This window comes from Danio aesculapii, chromosome 17 (assembly GCF_903798145.1).
Source record: "Danio aesculapii chromosome 17, fDanAes4.1, whole genome shotgun sequence".
NCBI classification, from domain to species: Eukaryota; Metazoa; Chordata; class Actinopteri; order Cypriniformes; family Danionidae; genus Danio; species Danio aesculapii.
Genome location: NC_079451.1, coordinates 9111711 through 9131758, shown reverse-complemented (window position 1 = coordinate 9131758; position 20048 = coordinate 9111711). Strand labels below are relative to the sequence as shown.

The 20048-nt window shown below is 35.0% G+C and overlaps 1 protein-coding gene across 1 annotated transcript in view; it reads right to left on the bottom strand.

Moving 5' to 3' along the window:
- Positions 1-17882, bottom strand: part of kif26ab (kinesin family member 26Ab) — a 182380-nt gene extending 164498 nt beyond the window's left edge. Inside the window, exons 1-2 of the mRNA XM_056476627.1 lie at positions 17636-17882; positions 16712-16948 (exon numbers count right to left, since the gene is read on the bottom strand). Coding sequence (XP_056332602.1) covers positions 16712-16948; positions 17636-17692 — 294 coding nt within the window. The 5' untranslated portion in view covers positions 17693-17882. The remainder of the gene's footprint in view (positions 1-16711; positions 16949-17635) is intronic.
- Between the last annotated feature and the right edge of the window lie 2166 nt (positions 17883-20048).

Sequence of the window (20048 nt, the reverse complement as noted above, 5' to 3'; positions counted from 1 at the left end):
TAAACATTCTATAGTTGAAGTCAGAATTATTAGCCTCCTTGAATTATTAGCCCGCTTGTTTATTCCCCAATTTCTGTTTAACGGACAGAAGATTTTTTAAATAAGTGTCTTGAAAAATGTCTAGTAAAATATTATTTACTTTCATCATGGCAAAGATAAAATAAATAAGTTATTAGAAATGAGTTATTAAACCTATTATGTTTAGAAATGTGTTGAAAAGTTTTCTGTCCGTTAAATAGAAATTGGGGAGAAAAAATATATATAAAGTGTTTTTTATAGTTTATAATAAATAAATAAAAAAAACTCTCAACTAAATATAACATTAAACTGTACATAAATTCCAGACATAATCCTTCATTGCTTGACCTTTAAAAGTAATCTTCAGAGTATTAAATACACTTAGTACATACTTCACATCAAAAAAGAAACTAAAAGAAACATTCTGATTCTGAATCATGATTACATAATTTATGGCGACTTTACCAAGAACAAAAGTTTATTTATAGGCTGTAAAAGATTCCAAAAAGTTCCACATTTTTACAGAAGGACACCTGTTAGCCCCTTGTTTATTTTTTTCACAATTTCTGTTTGAAGGAGAGAAGATTTTTTCAACACATTTCTAAACATAATAGTTTTAATAACTCATTTCTACTAACTGAATTCTTTTATCTTTGTCATGATGACAGTAAATAATATTTGACTAGATATGTTTCAAGACACTTCTATACAGCTTAAAGTGACATTTAAAGGCTTAACTAGGTTAATTAGGTTAACTAGGCAGGTTAGGGTAATTAGGCAAGTTATTGTATATCGATTATTTGTTCTGTAGACTATCGAAACAATATATAGCTTAAAGGGGCTAATAATTTTGACCTTAACATGTTTTTAAAAAAATGTTTAACTGATTGTATTCTAGTCGAAATAAAACAAATAAGACTTTCTCCAGAAGATAAAATATTATCAGACATACTGTGAAAATGTCCTTACTCTGTTAAACATCATTTGGGAAATATTTAAATTAGAAAAAAAAAATCAAAGGGGGCTAATAATTCTGACTTCAACTGTATATATATATATATATATATATATATATATATATATATATATATATATATATATATATATATATATATATATATATATATATAGGTTTTTTTGGGGGTTTTTTTTTCATTCATCCACTATAAACAGTCTTTGGGTCAAAGGAAACATTTGAAATAGAGGCGATTTCTCCTCAGTGCTTCTTTTTGTTTATATTGTTTTGGTACATTTTTCCATGACACATTATACAGACAGGTGCTTTGTTGCTAAACTTGAACAAGCAGCTCCTCCATCTCCATTGTCCAGAGGTTATTGTAAAAAAGCACTCATCATAAAGCATCATAGAAATAATCATCCCCATTTACAATTCTAAATATCAAATATCCTTGATATTATCAGGCAAGCCCAATGTGTCAAAGAGAAGATTGAGAGATTTGAGAATGGTGCTTTTCTGGAAAAATTACGGAGCTTCTTTGTCTTTGAGAACAGAAATTTTGAATTTACCTGTAAAGTAGTCCTGATAATTTTACAAATATGTACTGGTATATCTATGTAAAAGCGTCTAGTGTCAACTAGTCAAGCACGGTCCATCCATTTTCATACTTTGTTATGTCTCTTATCCCGCAACGGTTTACCACACTGACCTTTCACACGGCAGTTGTAGACGCTCAGCCGCAGGGGTTAAGTGTTTGAAATGAAACCGCCAAAACTGCAAATCCATCTAGCTTTGCTTTAGATGATCCGGTCAGGTTTTTTCTTTTTCTTTTTTTTTTTTGGTCTGGTCACCAGAGAGTTCAGCGAGATGATTGACAGAAAAATAGAGCTAAGTATTCTCATTACAGTCGTCGTCTAGAGTTTCCCTCAGCATTTGAAGGATGGAGGGATGCAGGTGTTTCTCGACCTGCCCTGAGAACGGACTTTAAACTTCTTCCATGTCACAACAGAGAGCTTATAGAGCCTTTGGAACTGTAGTGGCCATTATAATTGATGACAGCCATTTCAGTGCCTCTCTTTAGACAATGGAGATGAAATAACGGCCGCCCTCAAGCACATATTCATCTTATTAAACGTGATACCATATACCGTTTAGTCCTTCATCACAGTAATGGGATTGGAAACGCTACATTCCATACCAGCAGATTGTTCGAACCCAGGTGCGAATGCCCTTAAATACTGTTGAATGATCTTGTAATTGAAGCCGACAGTCGGTGGAGGAAGAGTTTGACGTTGAACGTCATTCGGTTAATGGTTATCGTAGTCAGACATATGATTTAAGGTTATCGTGAGCCATTTTTTTATTTTCAGAGTGGCTTGTGTGCTGGAGTTTTGTGGCTAGTTAAGTGCCAATCATTGTTGGCAATGAAGTCTTTGTCCATTGTCTTGCATTAAGCTTCCAGGCTCTCCATCCTGAGGCATTGTTCAGGTGTTAAGTGCCTCTGACATTGAAGTGAATGAACTGCTGAGGGAAGAGCTGCTTCATTGTTTAAGCAGAAGAGACCGTTCCTCACTGATATCAGGCGAGGGAATCATCGGTAATAAATAATAAAACAAAGGATAGCGCTGCTGAAAAAGAGTGAAGCCATTAAAAGATGTGGGGCGTAAAGAAAGACTAATTGCCGCCTCTGAGCGTGTGCTTGGAAGAAGACAGCAAAGGGACTGGCTGTCACACACCGGGACATGCTGCTGACTGCACAATTCCTAGAAAGAAGTGACTTTTAAGCAAATTCAAAGAAGCGCAAGTAGGTTCTGACTGAGGATTTAACTTCTGAGTGAGTTGTTTTGGTAAACGCATTAATACAAATAAGGTCAATGCAAGGTTTGATTATACTTGAAGACTTTTATTTCAGAATCTTGATGTACTTATATTGAAACGGAATATTGAGTAGGGGGCAGGGCTTTCATTTTGCATATCATTCCCAGTCGTTAGGTGCCTGGTTAAGAATATTGTGGATGAAGCTGTCAAGTAAATGCTCATTAATGACTTTGATTTAAGATGACCCAAACACACATTTTTTTATCAGTGGATTAACTTGCATTGACTAATTGCTCACCTTAAGAATAACATTCATTCGTTTATTTTTCATTGGTTTAGTCACTTATTTATCAGGGACCACCACAGCGGAATGAACCGCCAACTCTTCCAACATATGCTTTACGCAGCGGATGCCCTTCCAGCCTTAACCCAGTCCTGGGAAACACCCATAAACTCTCACATTCACACTCATACACTACGGCCAATTTTTGTTTACCCAATTCAACTATGCCGCATGTGTTTGGACTGTGGGGGAAACCCACGCCAACACGGGAAGAACATGTAAACTCCACACAGAAATGCCAACTGGCCCAGTCCGTCCGGACCCGAACCAGCGACCTTCTTGCTGTGAGGTGACAGTGCTAACCACTGAGCCACCATGTCACCCTTTAAGAATAGCAATGTACATATATTTTGATGGGCAACGCAGTGGCGCAGTGGGTAGTGCGTCGCCTCACAGCAAGAAGTTCACTGGTTCGAGCCTCGGCTGGGTCAGTTGCCGTTTCTGTGTGGAGTTTGCATGTTCTCCCTGCGTTCGCGTGGGTTTCCTCCGGGTGCTCCGGTTTCCCCCACAGTCCAAAGACATGCGGTACAGGTGAATTGGGAAGGCTAAATTGTCCATAGTGTATGAGTGTGAGTGAGTGTGTATGGACATTTCCCAGAGATGGGTTGTGGCTGGAAGGGCATCCGCTGCGTAAAACATGTGCTGGATAAGTTGCCGGTTCATTCCGCTGTGGCGACCCTGGATTAATAAAGAGACTAAGCTGAAAAGAAAATGAATGAATGAATGATATATTTCGATTTCACACAGACTTTAAAATCATATTTAAAGTCATAACGTTGCTATCGATGTTACATATATATCAAAACCGGTTTCATTTGTAATACACATTTCAATCATTAATGGTTAAAAGTTTTAGAAGAGTGTGATTTTTTTTTGATGTTTGTTTTTTTAAGTCACCAATAAACGTTTCTTCACCAGCAGATCAGCATATTAGAAAGCTTTCCAGAGTATTATGTGACTGGAGTAATTAAGAAAAAAAAATCAGCCTCAAAATCACAGGAATAAATTACATTTGAATATAGATTCAAATAGAAAACAGTTATTTTAAATGGTAAAAATGTTTTCAAAATTGTACTGTTTTCGCTGTAGATCAAATAAGTGCAATAAATGTTGAGCAGAAGAAAAAAGAAATAAAAAATCATGTAGTAAAATATATCAAATAAAATGTCGTTCTATTCTGAGTGTATATTCACCTAAAGTTTACTTACCTCAACCTCTCAAAGAACAAAATCTGAAACATTTTTTACAATGTACCGGGTTATAGACTTGAACCATTCATTATTTAATTGGACTTAATTGGTGGACTTCCTGGCATCAAATGCATTCGCAGTCAACCACTGCTGTATATTTATTCTAATGAGTTTTACCGGTCTAAAATTATATGGAGTACACAAAAATACTTCTAAACAGCTTGTATTGCCTTTATTCCCAAATCATCCCAAATTAGAAAACTGTTCAATCATTTAAAGCTTAAACACTCAAAAGTCATCCTGCTTGTAAAACATTTACAAAAAACGATATATATGTTACCAAGAAAATGGTAAAATCTTTTTAGTGTGCTCCTTCTATCAAATTTAAACTATTTTATTTTATTTTATTTTATTTTATTTTATTTTATTTTATTTTATTTTATTTTATTTTATTTTATTTTATTTTATTTTATTTTATTTTATGCTATTTTACTTTATTTTTCTAATCATGACGATGCACATCGCTGGAAATGTCTGAGATTTTATATTATTTTATTTTATTTTTTATTCTTTTTTTACTTTACTTTTTTTATTTTATTTTAATTTTATTTTATTCTATTTTACGCTATTTTATTTTATTTTATTTCATTTTATTTTTCTAATCATGATGATGCACATCACTAAAAATGTCTAAGATTTTATTTAACTTTTCATTTTTTTATTTAATTTTTTTATTTTATTCTATTTTATTTTTATTTTTTTATTTATTTATTATTATTTTTTTATTTATTTTTTTTATTTATTTATTTATTATTATTTTATTTAGTTTTTTTTTTTTTTTTCTAATCATGACGGTGCACATCGCTGGAAATGTCTGAGATTTTTATTTTATTTATTTTATTGATTCTATTTTTTGTGTTTTGTGATAGATGTTTTGTAAAGTAAAGATAATGATTTGACAACTTGGAACATAACTTTGTTAAACATATTGTTTGGATGTTGAAGCATTTTAAGATTCCAATATATTTATAATTAATACACAATGCGGTTATAAATTTATAATTTAAAGAAATTTCAAATTAATGGTATTTTATTGCATATATCATACTATTTTCTATATCACTTGTGTGATACTGAACTTGTTGCATGTTTAAAATTGCTATATTAAACTATATTATATGATACAAGTATTCATACAGTGGCAGTTTTGCCCTAATATCTTGATGGCTCTGTCTCAATTACATTAAGTATTTTAACAAGTCATTTTTTTCACAAGTTATTTTGTAATTAAGGTTTAAATCGACAGCAAAACAAAATGCTTAAAACTGGACGACAATCAAACTGCAAGCATGCTTGAACATTGTGCCTCTGTACTGTTAAATTGCAAACATCAGCAGTCGCACAAAAATAATCGACCTACTAAAGAGGCCCGTACTTCTTGCCAATTCAATCTGGCCGTGGATAAATGAGCTCCAGTATGAACCACTGAAGTGCAGCTGGGTCATCAGGGCAGCCTGATATCTGAAACTAACTGAGCGCTGCAGTTCCCAGACTTTACCAACAAACTGCGCACAAATTCCATAATGAATCTATAAAGGGGGAAGCAGGTGTAAATCCTAAATAAAGATAATTCCAGTTTAAGCCTTCAGGCCACCCACATTTTGATAAACACTAACCCTTCTGTAGCTTCTCATCTGGACCCATATCGCGCAAGTCCCTAAGTTCAGTTTAGGTAACAACCACACATGTCTAGCTGGACAAAGCATCCTTTCTTTTCCCGAGCGCAGGGAGAGCAGGACTCCCATTGCCAACGCTTCCAGAGTCTCATTAAGCCATCAGCAGAGGGGCAGATGGAGGCGTAACCTCTCCGGCTTGACCCCGTCGCTTTATCCCCCACACCTGGAGCAGACCACACAGGGCAAACAGCCAGAGAGAAACGGCCAGACGAACTTAGGCTGATTTCAGATAAGCAGCACTGAGATGAGAAATTACACAGTATACTGAGTCCAATCACAGAAAGAAAGTAACTATTCATAAGAATCTGCACATTTTAATTTTAATTTGTATGAAAACTTCACTTTTAAATTATCGATGCCCCCAAACCCACCCCTAAATGTCATTGGGGGATGAGCAAATCATACTAAAATGTATGAATCTATAAATTCATACAAATTAGTCACTTGGGTTGTACGAGTGATATACATCAGCAATATCACACAAGTAGCAGTGCGATATGGTTGTATATCGACACTGGTGGGAGCCGTGCGTTGAATGATTTTCTAGAGTAATGTCTAAATTAAAGACAAAACAGCTGATTTTGCTGACATTTTAAAATTATAAGTCTGAACAGCATGAAATGCCATCAGTCTACAGAGATTTCCCAGTATTTCTCAGTCTCAATCAGGATTTGACAACAATTAACACTGAAAATTACAACCAGATTACTATGGTATAAATACAGCACTACAAAAATACAAAAGAGAGAGATCAATTTAGAATGTCACTTACCTATTCTGTAAAGATTTGTTGTAGTTTGAAAACGAACACTGAGAAAATGCAGTTTTTTTCTCCTCTAATGCTGGGTTCACACCAGATCCAGAATGCGTGGATAAATTGTGCTATTCAGGTGTAAATATTCATTGCATATTCAAATTCGCTTCCTTTGCGCATCAAATTCGCTTCACAATAGTCGCACATTTAAGTCATGGGCAGGGCTTCTGTCTGCCTTGTGACTCTAGCTTCGTTGCTAAATGGCTAACATGGATTTTATTGAGAGAATAGCTATGTTTATGTGCTTTATGAAGGCTGAACACCAGCGTCGATTAGTTTGGAGCTGTGTCTGAGTCCACTAGATCCTTTGTTCAGTGAGTTAATCAACTCTTCCAGAAACTATCATGATTAGTTAACGAATGTCTGCTGAAGTTTTGATTTTCCAACTCAAGCGATTCCCGTGTTAAGCATGTCAATCGCACAAAACACTCAACTTGCGCCTCTTCATTTGCGCTGCCTCAATAGCACCTATCAAGCCGCAAGATGTCTATTTGCATCTTTGTATTGACTTAACATGTAAATAATTTATCCGAGTCTGGTGTGAATGCAGCATAAGGGCTTATTATGTGGTCTCTGTCGCCATCTTGTGGCGAAATGTCAACCGTCTTTGCTCTGTTCAATGACAGGCTGATGGCCGGCAACGCGCTGCGTCTCAGAAATAAAAAATATTTCAAATAGACACTATCCTTATGAATAAACTGCATAGTTGCAATCTAAACAACTATATTCTCACCTAAAAAGCCTCAAAAGTACATTATGTTGTCTAACAGCTGCAATATTTGTTTTGCAAAAACTGTGGGTGGAGTAATACACAAGGATGAAGAGGCTGTACAAGAGCTGATATTACTTTAATATCTCACGGCTATGAGCCAATCAGATTCGAGAACCAGACAGAACTGTTGTATATATATATTTATATCGAATGGACAAAATAAAAAATCTTTTATTTTGTGATGTCACAAAAATGCATAATTTACATGAATTCTTTTTTTATCATTTATACGAGCGCAACATCACACGTCATTATGGGGATGCAGACAAAACCATGAATAATAGCATCATGAAATTGTTGCACTATTTAGCAATATTTTTATTTCTGTAATCGATAATTTTTAAAATTTCATTAATATTTATCTTCCACATTTTTAATCAAACAATTGCCCTGAAGTTCTAAATAAAGTTTGTATTATTATTTGAAATTCTCCGGCGTAGTGATATGGAACTGCAATGCAGTTAAGATCAGCCTTTGAACTACTTCAGCTGTGCAATTAGCTCAGAATAATTGCATACCTCAGAATGTCCATCAGCCAATCAGAATCAGATATAAATGTGCAGGCTGTGCTTTAATTAAGCTATTGCAGTTGATATCAGTATAAGTCAGAGTTTAATCAGAATGTAATTCAGAGTGTTTTAGAATGATTTCAGAGGACAATCTTCAGTGAACTAAGCTGTTCTAGAAAACTGTGAGCTGCATGAGTGCAAATCAGCTAACTGTGCCTTTCTCTAAAACAATGTTTCATACAGAGACACTTTGTGCTGCCATGTTTATTTATTTATTTGCTGGCAGCCCAATAAAATACACATTTGATTGTGAAATATATTGTTTCTACAGGTACAACCTACACCTTTAAATGAACTATTTTATATAACTCTTAATTAAATCGAGTCACACAAACTAATTATGAACAATACTTGTGCAGCATTTATTAATCATAGTTTAACATAGTTACTAATGCATTATTAACATCCAAATTCATGCTTGTTAACATTAGTTAATGTACTGTGAGCCAACATGAGCTAACAACGAACTACTTTATTTTCAATAACTAATATGTAAATTTGCAAAACTTCATGGCATCGTCCTTCATTTCCTCATAAATCTTTCAATTTTTATGTTTTTCTTCAAATCAAATCACAAAATAAGTCAATTAATGAACACTCAAATTGTACTTGTACCTCAAGTCCCTGTACAATGATCTGTTTATCTCCCCAAAGAGAGCTATTCAAGACATCTGATGAAACTAATTGCAATAAAATTGCAATGTCAGGTGTTTTTTTACAAGTGTATTAGCATGCTCTGGAAGCGCTAACGAAATAGCACATCTTAGGGTGGGACGAGGTCACCCGCATCCACCAACACTGATGCACACCCACACAAAAAGCCCTCTCTTTCTCCCCTGAGGTAACCTGGAGAGAAGAGAACTTGAGGGGGGGTGTTTCAAAGCAAACCGGAGGGCTTGTAATCCTACCTAAGCATGAGATCTCTCTTGAAACACAACCACAAAAGAAAGCGAGGGAGGGGGGGGGGAACCTGAGGCTAACCCAAGCAGCAAGTCAGACAACAATAAAAAGTCGACAGCCTATATTTAACTGTGGTGGGAATTTGGTGAGGAGTATACAGGAACACTTTGAATGCATGATGAAGGTCAACTGGGTCTCCACTTCCTCCACAGACTCCACTGTTTTCTCCCTCCCCAATGTCGACGGACAAGGGGGAGAGATAAGCATTGTTTCCCAAAACAATGGGCCACTTCCAAGAGCCCCCTCCCTGGTCCACAGACTGGCACTCACATGTTACTGTGTGACTACAGTGTGTGAAAGTAAGAAAAGCTGTTGACAACTCTAGGGGGGGGAAAATCTTGGCTTTGGATGTGAGTGGATAGACTGCAAACACTCCGAACAATGCAAATGAGTTTGTAACTTCAGTTTGTCAACATTCAGGAAAACATTCAGGACCTGGATGGTTGTCATGTTTTCTGAGTTTTTTTGGGGGGGATATTGCTTCAAGGTATATTCAAAGGAAGCCTTTGATTAAGTTTGTTCCATTACTAACTGAGACAGCTGGAATATTATAGAACTGATTGTTCTGGCGGTCAAACCTGATTGGTTGACTAGCATTCCTAAAGTGCTGATGTAAGAGTGCAAAGGCACTGGGACTTTTCACTGTATCATTTCCCTGTTCTGTATTTCCGCATTCCACGTGATCCGATTTGACAGTGAGTTTTCTGTTGACACAACTGTAACTTGCAGAAAGTGATTTTATTAACAGTTGAAGTCAGAATTATTAGCCCCCCTTTATTATCACCTTTATGATATATATATATATATATATATTTTTTTTTTTTTTTTTTTTTTTGATTGTCAAAAGAACAAACCATCCTTATACAATAACTTGCCTAATTACCCTAACCTGCCTAGTTAACCTAATTAACCTAGTTAAGCCTTTAAATGTCACTTTAAGCTGTATAGAAGTATCTTAAAAATATCTAGTAAAATATTATTTACTGTCATCATGACAAAGATAAAATAAATCAGTTATTAGAGATGAGTTATTAAAACTATTACATTTAGAAATGTGTTGAAAAAAATCTTCCCTCCGTTAAACAGAAATTGAGGGAAAAAATAAACAAGGGAGCTAATAATTCTATTCATATAAATTGAGTTAATCACTCAAGTGCTTCATTCAGAAATGCATGTAAATAAAAGTCAGTCTCTTAATGAGGTAGTCACTGAATCATTTGCACACAAAAATAAACCTTTCATCAATTCAATAATCAATATTATTATACATTATCAATAATGTATTAGAAATTATCTTTATTACTTCAGATGAACCATTTAAATCAGTGTTTCTCAACTAAGTTCCCGGAGAACCATCAGCTCTGCATATTTTCCATGTCTCCTTAACCAAACACACCTGATTCAGGTCATCAGCTCATTAGCAGAGACTGAAAGACCTGTAATGGGTGTGACAGACAAAGGAGACATCAAATTCATCTGAATCTCTTAAAAAGTTATTTACTGAATCATTCACTCAAATTTTGGAGGACATCATTTTAAAAAAGAAACTAAAAACAAGCAGTAGACTGAACTATACGTATTCAGAAACAAAACAGTTGTCAAAGATTTATAGTCTCAAATGGTTTGTTAAATAATCAGTTCTCAAACAGAGATACTGAGAGAAGTGTAAAACAAAGAGTCCTTTGATCAAATATTTCACGATTCATGAAGAAATGAAAACTTTTGATGAGGTATTTAAACAATTCATTCAGACAATTTGTTTTTAAAAAAGGCACTGATCTATTCAAGAATTAAACAAATAGCTTATTTTGAGATGGTATCTGGGTTTTTTATCCTAAGGTGAAGCAAAACTTTTCAAAGTTGGCAAAAAAAATTATATAAAACTCAGAAATGCAAATTAAGTAAGTTGTGAGTGGCTCACTGTAGTATTGGTAACCTAGTAACCAACAGTAAACAAGCCACACATAATGACCCCTTATTCCCAATAACTCTTTTATGCATAAGCTCAAAAGCACTTCATTCATTCATTTACCTTTGGCTTAGTCCCTTATTTATCAGGGGTTGCCACAGCGGAATCAATCGCCAACTATTCCAGCATATGTTTTACTCAGCGAATGCCCTGCCAGCCGCAACCCAGTACTGAGAAACACTCATACATTCACACACCCAGACACAGCCAATTTAGTTTATTCAATTCACTTACACCACTTCTTTGGACTGTGGGGTAAACCAGAGCACTCCAAGGAAACACACACAAATACAGAGAGAACATGCTAACTCAACACAGCAATGCCAACTGGCCATGCTGTGACTCCAACCAGCGACCTTACTTGCTGTGAGGTGAAAGTTCTAACCACTGAGCCACCGAGCTGCCACCATTAAGAGTTATTCGCTGAATCATTCACTCAAATGGAACAAATTTGATTTTAGATTAAAGAAAAAAAATTAAGAATTAAAAAAAATAAGATTAAAAAAAAGAAGAAATGAGTAAAACAAGGAGACTGAACTACACCGAAAAAAAATAATGTCTGCAAAACTGTTGCTAACAATGTATTTGTGTTGAATTTATATAAACAAATTAAATTTAATAATGTTCAACTTAATTTGTTTGTTTAAATTCAGCCCAAATAAATTGTTTACAACCCCTTAACCTAAAAAATTGAGTAAATCCAAGGAATCATCATTTTTTCAGTGTATTTGGAATTAGAAACAAAAAGTTGTCAAAGAATTATAGTCTTATATCATTTGTTAAATAATCAGTTCTCAAACAGAGATACTGAGAGAAGCGTAAAACAAAGAGTCATTTATTTTGATCAAATATATGGCAATTAATGAAAAAAATTAAACAAACGGACTTTTGATGAAGGATTTAAATTGTCACTTAAACAATTTGATAAAAAAAACAGTAATATACTCAGGAATTAAACAAATAGCTTGTTTTAAAACTTTAAAGTCCCAGTAAAGTCCCATTATTTTTATTCGTATTGTGACGCAGTTCCTAGAGAAACGAAATTTTAAATGAGCAAACAGTGGGCGTGTCTTGTTTAATCTACCACAGGCTGAATGGGCATTTCATTCAGAAAGATCAGGAAAGGGGATTTAGAAGAATTATTACAACCTAGACACCTCCTGCTCACTATTTCTGTTTGTTGTCATAGCGACACTTGTATGACGGACCCTGCTGAGATATGGATGTTGTTATGTCGTGTAATCAAGATATTAAATAACCGAAAAACAACTCAACTTTTAAAGACCACCAATCACTTCACTGACCACAGTCACGGCATAAAAGCACATCTATATCTCAGCAGAGTCCGTCATGTTTTTGGGTCCCCTAGAAACATTTCCGTTGTGTTACATGGATATTTGCAAGTGTTGTGACCAATTTGCTGCGCGTTTTTTCAGTTGTTTGTGCTGTGACCAATTTGTAACACGTGTGCTGTCAAATTGATGAAGATCGTTTCTTTATTTGCTGGTGTTTTTTGTAGTTGCATGTGCTTTCTTAAATTGCAGCGCGTTAAGCTCTCTCGGCCACCATAGATTAGTCATATTGGTGCAATATTTGCTATGTCCGAGTTTATCCTGCCCCATTTTTCACATGTACTCTTTTTTGTATAATCTCAAAACTACCTAATTTATTGCAAATTAAGGTTTTTGAATTGAAATTTTACATTTTTATTAGTCAGTTCTCATGCAATACTTTAAAATGCGCAAAAAAACACATGGAAACCCAGCTATTGAATCTTTTATCAACTAATGAATTAAATTCTTTCATAATCACTCAGAAATCCAAACTGTGTGTATGGGTGCGTCATATTATTAACTCAAATAAGTCTCAAATAAAGCAACTGAATCAAAAACTAAACAAGTGACTTTTTAATGACTGAGTCACTGAATAACTGAATCATCACAACAGCGCTCTAGATTGTGTGACATTCCTCAAACAGCACGAAAATCTATGGCAGCCTTGATTGTAGCCTCGAATTTCATATTCTGGTTTTGGCAATTCAATTCAATTCATTTTTATTTCTATAGCGCTTTTACAATGTAGATGGTGTCAAAGCAGCTTAACATAGAAGTTCTAGTAAATTGAAACTGTGTGAGTCCAGTTTTTAGAGTTGAAGTTCAGTTTAGTTCAGTTCAGTGTGGTTTAAATATCACTGCTGGAAGTCCAAGCACTGAAGAGCAAATCCTTCGATGTGTAGCTCCACAAGTCCCAAACTAACCAAACCAGTGGCGACAGTGATTTGTTTCACTCATTTTACTGCTATTTTAACAGCTAATTTTTCATACAAATTGCTCTCTTTATGTCATTTCCATTTAATTTCTGCACTGGCAAGCGCAGGGGCAGATCAAGCCACACAGCTGAGCTCCTCACATCTCCAATCCATCACCATTGTAACCATAAACATCAAGCAACGAGCCTTTCAAACAGCACTTTATATAGAAGTTTTGTGTGCGACATGATCACACCTTCATCCAAGCTGAAAGCAAAGCCGATCACGTCTAAAGAACAACAAAGCCTATAGTTTAAAAAACAGGTCACTGATATGTTTGCTCTCTATTGAAGGTGTAGTAAAAAGATTAACCTTTTGATGACTCGGTGAACTTTGTGAATAGGCACACCGAACGGGATATCAGGTTTGCTGATAAGGGAGCCATAAAACTAGAGAGACAGGGCTTATTTGTGTCAACTTTTCATCAGATCATGAGATTGTATACAAAGTGGCCTTACATCTGATTTATGCATGGCTTTCACAACAGAAAAGGAACAAAGCGAACAAGTTCCAGAGCTTTGAGGCTCAGGTGAAAGTCAAGTGCTTCTCGAATCTAACAAAAGATTCTTAGTCACGCATTAATGCATCATTCAATACAGTTTCTTGGAAGATAACATTATTAGTATTAATAAGTACTACAAGCAACAAAGCACCTGATTTCCCTTGGTTTGGATCAATTTGTTTACTCCGCAGTGGTGATATAACGTTTTTCTTGCTGACCTTTAAGGAATATTTTCATAGCTCTTAATATAAAGTCTTCAGAGAGTTTTTAGAGCAATTCCATATAGATATGGTTTGCTAAAAAATACCACTTTCATTAATGGGATGAACAATTGAATTATATATGTCATCTTTTTTTTCATGGGGCGATGCAGTGGCACAGAAGGTGCTGTAGCCTCACAGCAAGAAGGTCGCTGCATGGTTTGAGCCTCGGCTGTGTCAGTTGGCATTTCTGTGTGGAGTTTGCATGTTCTCCCTGCGTTCGTGTGGGTTTCCTCCGGGTGCTCCAATTTCCCACACAGTCCAAAGACATGGGGTATAGGTGAATTGGGCAGGCGAAATTGTCCGTAGTGTATGAGTGTGAATGAGTGTGTATGTATGTTTCCCAGAGATGGGTTGCATCTGGAAGGGCATCCGCTGCGTAAAACATATGCTGGATAAGTTGGTGGTTCATTTCGCTGTGGCGACCCAGGATTAATAAAGGGACTAAGCCGAAAAGAAAATGAATGAATGAATCTTTTTTTCATTACAAAGAACATTTTAGCCTTTGGATAAGTACCACTGAGTGTCGTTTCGAAGAGTTCAGACTGCTTGCGCACTAACAAAAAGTGAAAATAAAGTTGATATCTCCATTTTATTAATTATTTGACAAATATATATTTTAAAAGTTTTGAAGTTAAGTTCAAAATCTAACAACTGCATGTCTGATATACATCTGATATCATAATAATTAAATTAACTCTTTATTTCTTTATTTCTATTGCACTTTTGACATTGTAAACTGTAAAAATATCCAAAAATTGGCAGTTTTCCGTATTTTGTGATTAAGGTTTTTTATTTTTACTTTTTTCCCCTGTTTATTTATGCTTTTGAATTGCATTGTGGAACCTTAATCTTTCTTCCAACAAATTTTAATCTTGAAAAGTTTGAAAAAGGGACTTTTATCAACAATTTTAATAGTTTAAAGTGCTATTTTCTCTGGATTGGTGTTTGAAATTATAGTACAAAATCTTGAAATAACCTTCCAGTACATGTTTTGTTATTTTACAGACTTATTTGTCGATATATTGTTTCTTATATGCAGGGCCAGACAGAATCTGCAGACACTTTTTGCTATTTCTGCTGAGAATTTTGTAAAAAAAATCTGTGGATTTATGCAGAATTATTCTGGAAGTATAATAACTAAAAACTTAATATATGACATAAACGCACGTCTGCACATGAATAACTGTCTAGTTTAGCTCAGCTACTAAAGCTGACTTTCGAAGACCACGTCGAATAGTTCGGACTGCTGAGCGAATCATTGGTACAACCCTCACTACTTTCCAAGAACTGTACTTATCCAGAGCGAGCCGGAGGGAAGCCAAAATCACTCTGGACCCCTCACACCCAGCACACTGCCTCTTTGCACTGTTACCTTCTGGTCAACACTACAGAGCACTGCACACTAGAACAGCCCGACACAGAAACAGTTTCTTTCCTCAGTCAATCCATCTCATGAACACTTGATGATAGTAATTGTGGAACCAACATCACTACTTGCTATACACTTTTATACACATATACACTTATTTAACATGCTAATTTGCACATGACCGCTGAACATATAATGTTGTATATTGTAATAATTGTAAATCCAATTATTTGGTAAACAAAGCAAGTCTCTCATATAATATCTCTACTAAACAGAAAATATTACTTTAAAATCTGTATTGTAAATAAATCAAATTAAGGTTTTCATATTAATCAATAATATTACTGAATTAATCAAATTAATTAAAAACTGAATTAATATAAATTTACACAAGTAAATAAATAGACTCATTGATGGGTTATAAAAACCTGCAGGTTTCTGCGTGTGCAGATTCCGTGTGGGCCTACTTTTATGTCATATTATTTCAAACTACTAAAATGTCAAAGATGTCACTTTGTGAAACTGTAGAGTTCAATTTTCAACATCAAAAATGGACAGAGCAGAGATCGAGGTCCAATAAGATTGAGGTTCCGTAAATACACGGAAAACACTTGAGAACCACAAAATACAGAAAATGTTCATGAACAGTGTAGATTGTCTCAAAGCAGCTTAACATAGATGAAGAAAAGAGAATAAAAAGCCATAATTGTTCCAATTTTGAAACATTCTACCATCTGAGTCAAGCAGGAAAGTAGCGTAGAATGCATGTGTAGTTCTAGTTCAATAAAACAGATTCATTTCAGTTTAGTATAAATGTCACTGTTGAATATCAGCTCAGTTTATACAAATCAGTGTAATGCAAATGTCACTTCTGAAAGCTGAGCAACTTCACCGATGTGCACCAATATGTTTAGAATATTAAAAATGCAAACAAAAAAGGTTCATGCCTTAATGCATAAATCAAAACAGTTCCTTGAAAGATGACATTATAAGTATAATACATAATATATCATAAGTATAATAAGTATAATTAATAAGTACTACAAACAACAAAGCACCTGATTTCCCTGGGTTTGAATCAATTTGTTTGCTCTGCATTGAACCAATGTCTGTCTCACTGACCTTTAAGGAAGCAGGGTCGGACAGAGCGAGGGCTTGTCTCCTCAGTTCAGCCGCAGTCATCTGACATTGCTTGCACAGATCCGGCTTAGTGTCGTCCCTGTCTGACTCCGAGACACTCACAGCTCCTGCTCCTTCAGGTGGAGGTCTGCTGGCGCACCTCTCCTCCTCCGCTGACAGTCTCTTCCTTGGGCTCAGCTCAAGAGAGAGGGAAGACTCTCCGCTCGAACAGCCTTCCACCTTTTACAAAGACAGCAAAATCAAGTACACGTCTAGACAACATGTGCGACTTTTACATCAAAGCTAATTCTATTTTGATAATTATTAATTGCATTAAAGGAATAGTTGAAGAACTAAAAAGAAGATATAGTGAAGATAGTTGGAAACATTTAACATTGACTTCCATAGTATTTGTTTTTCCAATATGGAATTCAATGGTTGCAGGTTTCCAACTTTCTTCTAAATATATTATTTTGTAAACAGAACGGGTTTGGAACAAGTAAAGGATGAGTAAATGATGGCAGATTCTTATTTTTGGGGTATCCCTTTAATAAAAATGATTGTACAAGCAGCTTTAATGAATGTTATTACATAGTTTTTAATCTTAATCTTGATTACATAGTTAATATGAATCTTCAGAGAGAATATCCAAAGAACCAAAAGCAAAAAAAATCCTTAATGTGAAGAACATTTTATTATTTAAGTCAACTTATTTCCATTTAGAAAAAGTATTTTATATTGTGGAAAAGTTCCACTGATTTTAATTATGTTAAACTATTAAAACACTAAAAAAAACTTTTATTTCTAAGAATGCGCTTAACATGAAAGCGTGATTAAACTTTCTAAATGTTGCAAGTTACTCAGTTGTAATGCACAAACTTGTCACTCAAACAGAATACCCCGTCAGCTGTTTATCAGAGGACTTACAGTTGATCGGATGGTCTGGAACTCTCCTTGCGCATTCCCATGTGTTAAATCCATCATCTTGTTTTAAATGGTCAAAACGCCTCTGCGGACATCTAGAGGACTTTCTAGCGCCTGAACTTTGTCTATGTACAATGATGAGCAACAGAGTTCATGGATAATCAGTGGGAGCGCAATGAAAAAGCATAAGCGAGTTTCCGTGAAGGTTTGCTTTGCTGTAGTTCCATGACGACGCGCGCACGCGGGAGTGAAGTTTGACTGCTGTCTGTCAGTGAGCGCGGCTCGGTCACTTGGGTGGAGGGGTGGAGCTGCGCTAAAGCTTTTATTCAAACACAACACTGAGCTGCTGTTTCGGAGTTCAGACTGCTTGTGCACAAACAAAAAGTGAAAATAAAGTTGATCACAACTTAAGTATTTATTTAAAACATCATTTAAAATTATAAGTTAAGTTTGATATCGTAATAATAAAAAGTAATTAATTACCATATAGAGTGTGGTTTAACCTATATATATATATATATATATATATATATATATATATATATATATATATATATATATATATATATATATATATATATATATATATATATAAACACTGTAAAAATGCAGGGTTCCACACAGTTTATTCATGTTGTCCCAACACAAATTGATTAAGTTAACTTTTAACAAATTTATGTAGATTGAACATAAAAAATTAAGTTGTCCCAATGAAATCTCAAGAATTGTGTTGTTTCAACTCATTTTAATTAAGTAGTTTGAACAAGTAAAAAATATTTTTGAGTGTATATATATATATATATATATATATATATATATTTCATGTTAAGCACATGTGTGTGTGTGTGTGTGTGTGTGTGTGTGTGTGTGTGTGTGTGTGTGTGTGTGTGTGTGTGTGTGTGTGTGTGTGCGTGTGTTTGTGTGTGTGTGTGTGTGTGTATGTGTGTGTGCGTGTGTGTGTGTGTGTGTGCAGATAGATAGATAGATAGATAGATAGATAGATAGATAGATAGATAGATAGATAGATAGATAGATAGATAGATAGATAGATAGATAGATAGATAGATAGATTCGGGTATTGTTGTTATTATTATTATTATTATTATTATTATTATTATTATTATTATTATTATTACTATTTCTGCATCTTCCAGCATAAATTACGTCATCTTTATATTATTTCAGTTCGTTCTCTAGTGTCGACTCAGATATTACTGGTCTGTTGGATGTTTTGCGCATTACTCTGGCGCCACCCTGTGGATGTTCCTTAATCTGCCTCTAACAAACCCCTCGCTCTAAAATAAATTGAGGCAATGTCTAGATATTTAATATTCAATAATTGTGTTGTACTGATGATGTATGCTTGGATCACGTGAATATAAATTGCATCTTAAATACAGTTAACCTTTGCCTCAAACAGCAACATCCAGCTCTTTGTCTGTGAAAGCGCAACTAGTGTAATCTGACAACCAAAACCATCAATAACTGACTCTTTAGCACAACTACAAAACCTACCAAACAGAAATGTGGCTCTTTATGACCGTCTATTGAATATTAGTAAGGTGTAGATAGGAGATCATCTCAGAGGCACTGTTTTGAAATCTATATATTTGTGCATGAATGTCATTTTGTGTACCTTTGTAATGTTTTATTAACACATAAGACATATAACACATAAGTGTTTTGCTCATTTTCATGTTTAAAACAGAAAGCTGGATATCATTTATTATATATCATTATAAATCATCATAATTCAGTTGAACTGCTGAAATATTTTAATATCCGAAAAACTTTAAACTAAATGCAGAGTTCACAGTCTAATGAAATAAAGAGCTTAAGTGTAGACTGCGCGCTTTACTGTTTTGTGCAGCTATACTGCGCTTTCCGGGAAGTTGCTAAAGCGCAGCTGATGGGGACAGTGAGCGCTGTTCGTGGTGCTGAAATTAAAAATCGCCACGCATCATAATCATAATCAGTGATAACTTGCTGTTCAAAAACTGTGAACATAAAGAGAAACAACCTCTTCAAAACACCTTTAAACATCCGAGTTCATCTAAAATTTCAGATAATAGCCAAGACTGAAGTATCCCTGTTTTGACCACTCCATCCTCTGTAAAAGTACACATCTGTTATATATTTCAAACAGTTTCTCCAAATATATCTTAATAATGCTCCAGAATCGCTTCTGTGCTACATGTGCGCTGTAAAAATGGGCACCAAAGCCCTCTACGAGTCAACTTGTGGAGTCTTTTGTCCACTCTCAAATTTCTTACCTTGGCTTTTCGCTTTAACAGATGACTGGTAAATCCAAAAATGATGTCAGCGTCCACGAAAAACGTCCCCAAGTCAATCAGACCGGGCTTCTGCTTGTCCGCCCCAGATGACCCGTTAGAGTTTGGTAAATCCATTGTGCGAC